This window comes from Medicago sativa, chromosome 7 (assembly GCF_051527215.1).
Source record: "Medicago sativa cultivar Bolivia chromosome 7, Bolivia_mono, whole genome shotgun sequence".
NCBI lineage: Eukaryota > Viridiplantae > Streptophyta > Magnoliopsida > Fabales > Fabaceae > Medicago > Medicago sativa.
The window spans coordinates 104395088-104399496 of NC_140755.1; the positions used below are offsets into that span (position 1 = coordinate 104395088).

At 34.1% G+C, this 4409-nt stretch overlaps 1 protein-coding gene across 2 annotated transcripts; it reads right to left on the reverse strand.

The window, feature by feature from the left end:
- Positions 1–809: 809 nt before the first annotated feature.
- LOC146911701 (uncharacterized) lies at positions 810–3801 on the reverse strand. Of its 2 annotated transcripts, XM_085726525.1 has the most exons (4): positions 3648–3801; positions 3395–3493; positions 1894–2697; positions 810–1767 (listed from the first exon to the last, which is right to left on the reverse strand). In XM_085726525.1, the coding sequence occupies exons 3-4, from the start codon at positions 2673–2675 to the stop codon at positions 1260–1262; spliced, it is 1290 nt and encodes a 429-aa protein (XP_085582651.1). In that variant the 5' UTR covers positions 2676–2697; positions 3395–3493; positions 3648–3801; the 3' UTR covers positions 810–1259. The 2 variants fall into 2 exon arrangements, with proteins under 2 accessions (XP_085582651.1, XP_085582650.1); XM_085726524.1 differs by lacking the exon at positions 3395–3493.
- Positions 3802–4409: the final 608 nt, after the last annotated feature.

Consider the following 4409-nt stretch of genomic DNA (forward strand, 5'->3'; position numbering starts at 1 on the left):
TAGGAAAGGAAACTATTTACAATAAAGGATGAGATCAATTCCTCGTTAACACCCCCTCAAATTGATGCGGCTGGTCAATTAACATCATTTTTCTAACAAGAAACTCATAACGTGAGCACGAAACAGTCTTGATAAGAATATGTGCAACTTGAAATTGAACACCGCGGCAAGGAAGTGATATATATATATATATATATATATATATATATATATATATATATATATATATATATATATAAGTCGATCATCATAAACATTTCAGATTGAACGACAATCGACTTCGATATGCTTAGTGCATTCATGATTTTTTTAATACATCAAAAGTTCACGATAAAAGTAATTAAAATTTGGATCTAAAAATAATCAAATTTTGAACTTATTTTTTGAGGAAGAACTTTTTATATTGTTCTAATAATGTCAGAAAAAAAAAACAGACAAAAAGCTTATTTGACTATTTGATTAATCCACCCATCATCAATATCAACATAACTTTGTTAATTGTCCTCGTGAGCTTAGCTCAGTTGGTATGAACAATGCCTAAAATATGCAAGGTCCGGGGTTCAAACCCCGGCCACCACAAAAAAAAAACATAACTTTGTTAATTTAAATCATCAACATGGTTACAAAATTAAGCATGGATGTAAAAAATATAATACTAATTCACCCATTTGATATGGTCCTAGCTAAGAGTGTGTTTTGGGCAATTCAAACGAAAGATTTCTGATTTTTTTTTTCTCGAAGTGTGCAGTTTGGAATCTTCTTCTCCTATCCCCAAAAGATACTTTAAGAGAAATACCTGTTTCTCATCATCACAAAAAGATTTACATAATCTTTTTTTTTTTGGTCAAGAGATTTACATAATCTTTATTCAATACTCCCTCCGTTTCAAAATGAGTGTCACTTTAGCCTAAAAAATTTGTTTCAAAATGAATGTCGCTTTACATTTCCAATACAACTTTAATTTTTTTTTTCCAACTTTACCCTCTCAAACTTTTTTCTCACACAATTTTCAATGCAACTTTAAGTTTGTCTTTATCTAATAAAGTAAGGACTGTTTAGTAAAAGCGTTGTATCCAATGATTATTTCATTCTATTTCTTAATCTGTGTGCCAAAGCCTAAAACGACACTCATTTTGAAACGGAGGGAGTACAAAATTACAAAGCAGACTATACAGTTTATGTACTAACTACTCTACAAAAATACAGACAGATCTGAAAACTTATGACAAGCAAAACAATGATTCAAATATATTACAGAACTACGAACAAGGCGACATCCAACCCACAGTCCATCCTAATAGCAAGCCTGCTCCAACAAGACTTAATCCTAAAGCAATGGCAACAGCATATGTTGTAATATCACAATTTGGCTTGCCTTCTCTTTCACCCCTGCCATTGGAATATGTCTGCTTTCTCTTCCGTGATTTTCTACGTTCATACGACATCCATGGAAGATCCACTGGAAATAAAGTTGAGGTTGACAGATCATTATTCTTAATCTGATTGCAGAGAGTTTCCAGCTGCAACAGTTTAATCAATTGCTTATAAGCAAAAAGTTGTGAAGCCTGTTTAAAAATAAGTGTAACTATGTGCTCTCTCTCTGCATAAGCTTGTTTTGCTGCTTCCTCTGCTTGCCTTGCACGTGTTTGAGAGTGACATAATGCCTCCAATAATTGAGCTTTGCTGGTGTCTCCCTCAGAAATCTGTTGACTCTGCTTGACATCCTCATGTACGAGGGTTTGAGTGCAACCAAGTTGCAAGTCCAAACTGATATTAATCAAATCAAAAGCATGATATCAATAGTTCAATTTTACTTAAATAATACATGCCACAAACTACAAGAGATCTTAACACGATAATGTGGTTATATGATTGATAATGATAGGAAAATACCTTGAAGATTTGTCGGACGCAAAATACAAGAGCCCTTCATTGGCAGAAAGCCCCTGATTCCTATGTACCAATCCTGAATCTAAATTTCCCTGTGTATGAGCGGTTGAACTGGGAAAACTTCTGGATTTAGTTGAGTGATTACTAATAATACTAGAATAAGGGTATCCAGAAAGATGCTTCTTCTTTGGAGGAGGAAGATCACAATTCTCAATATGGTTGAGTGATTTGTGTGAAACAAAGGAAGCTAACTCGTCTCTGTCTGTTGTCCGCCACCATGGCTCGGCCTTATCACTTTCAATCCAAGAATAGTCTGGTTCTGGGCAAAAATCATTTGTTTGCTTGGAGGTTACCGAGCAGGCAAAAGAATCAATCTCCATTGTCTCATGTTTTGCCATCACATCCATTAGTTCAGGAAATGCTAGAGAATTCTTACTAGATGCCTTAATTTCATCACTAGCTATCAAAGTTTCTACCTCTTCCTCCAATGCACTTAACTTTTCATTTGTTACACCTTTTTGATATCCATAATTAGCTTGTGAGTGCAACCACCACCTAGGGTCAGATGATGGATGACAAAAAGAAGATTTGCTGTTAAAATGAGTGGCATTAACAGCAGTACAATCTGATTCATCTGCTGTATTGGCAGGTCCAGCATCAACCAGTTTTGATGTAGCACTTGAAGATTGGCGACAAGCCAACTTGGGAGCTCTTTTTGCATCTTCCTGCACAAAGCATCGATTAGCAGTTCTCTGCCACAGAGTCCTCACTTCTGCTGCCGCCATCAGTAGTTAATATTTAAAGCATCTGAATCCATTACAACGGATTTATGTGAAATTATTTTACTCACAATAAAAAATAATAAAAACAGAACATTGACATACAGAAGACTGGTACTGGTACTGCTAAAAGATACAAACATTAGCCATAATGTGGAAAAAAGGAAGCCAAATAAGATAAAACTAATAATCTGATGTCCAGAATTCAGACAATTACTATGCCGTTTTAGCAACATGTTTATAATTTATGAATTCTGATAGTCGCCAGCCAATGTTATACTAATTTTGGTGGGAGGAAGATGGAAATGCATTTAGACATGATACAGTTTAAGATATACCTTCCAATATCATAATAGTCTATAATATGTATAAGTGCATTTCCATCTTCCCTGTTCCACCTATTTTACCATGCATGCATAATAACCTAATACAAATGAAGAGTATATTGCCATGTAGGCATTTAGGATCGATAGGGTGTTGTTAAATGTTAACATGTGATTTCAGAAGGACACATGCTCATTAGTAAAAAAAAAAAAAAAAAAAATAGCTTCTTTTTTTTTAAGGGCTAAACTTTTGGACCTTCATGTCATCTGATTGTGTAAATCTACTTATGTGGTACAAAGGCAAACCAAAATTGGCCGAAATGGCAAAGGAGCAAAACCCTATTTAGCCCTAATTATAAAAATAAAAACATGTATGACATTACTATCAGAGTCGGAGTCTACCATTAAGACACGATTCATCAAACTTATGATGCAGATAAACGCAAGAGGTAGAAAAGGATTGATTGAGAAGAAAATTTGAATGGAAAACGTAAAAGAGCACTGCAAAAAAAAAAACTCAATTTTGAGTTTTTGTTCATAAATTCATGAGATTAAATGACACAAATTATAATGGTCAAACTAAAGCATATTGAAAATCAATCGACACCCAAATTATGAAGTAGACATAGAATTGAGTGAATGAAAGAAAACTCACCAAGAGAAAAATTGAGCATGTGATTGAGAGATTCAGAGAGAGATCCAATCCAAAAGAAGAATCAGAGAATGAAACAAATGTTTCGTTATTTTCGTTATCATTCTTCTTTTTCGGCTCGATTCATTGCAGAAAGCGGAAGACAGTTGCTTTGCTTAGTATACGACGACGTCGTTTCGTGCATTTTCTTTCTTTTCTTTTCTTTTCTGTCTTTGTCCATTGGTTGGTCCATGATTAGCAATGACGGGGTCCACAATCAAAATCCAATCTAAGAAGATTTGGACGAATTCTTTTTGTAATGACACGTGGATGTGGTTTCAGAAAATCAACGGTGGATTGCTTGTCCTTCTGTCCATTTTAAAGATAAGAACTCTATCTTTCATCTTTCATCTTTCTTACAAAAGAAGAAGGGGACACTTTTTTCTTATTAAATATGGCTTTTTAAAATGAACATAGGAATGCCCCTTACTCTCAAAGTCACACTAACTAATGACCGTATTTTACGCCGAACAAAAATGGAAAAGGTTAGACTATTTTAACAACTCAAAAGTTATTTTTATGTTTTTATTATTTTAATTTAATACCTCAAAAAAAAAACATATTAATTGGGAAATGTTAACAACTATCGGGGTTTGCTTCGTAATGATGATGGTGCTTGGCATTAGGATCATTGATTGAAAATGACTTAGGAATTTGGCATGTTAGAGTTGGTTTGTTATTCCGATTCTAAAACAGCAATCAAATTGATTAAGGAACCTGTTAACG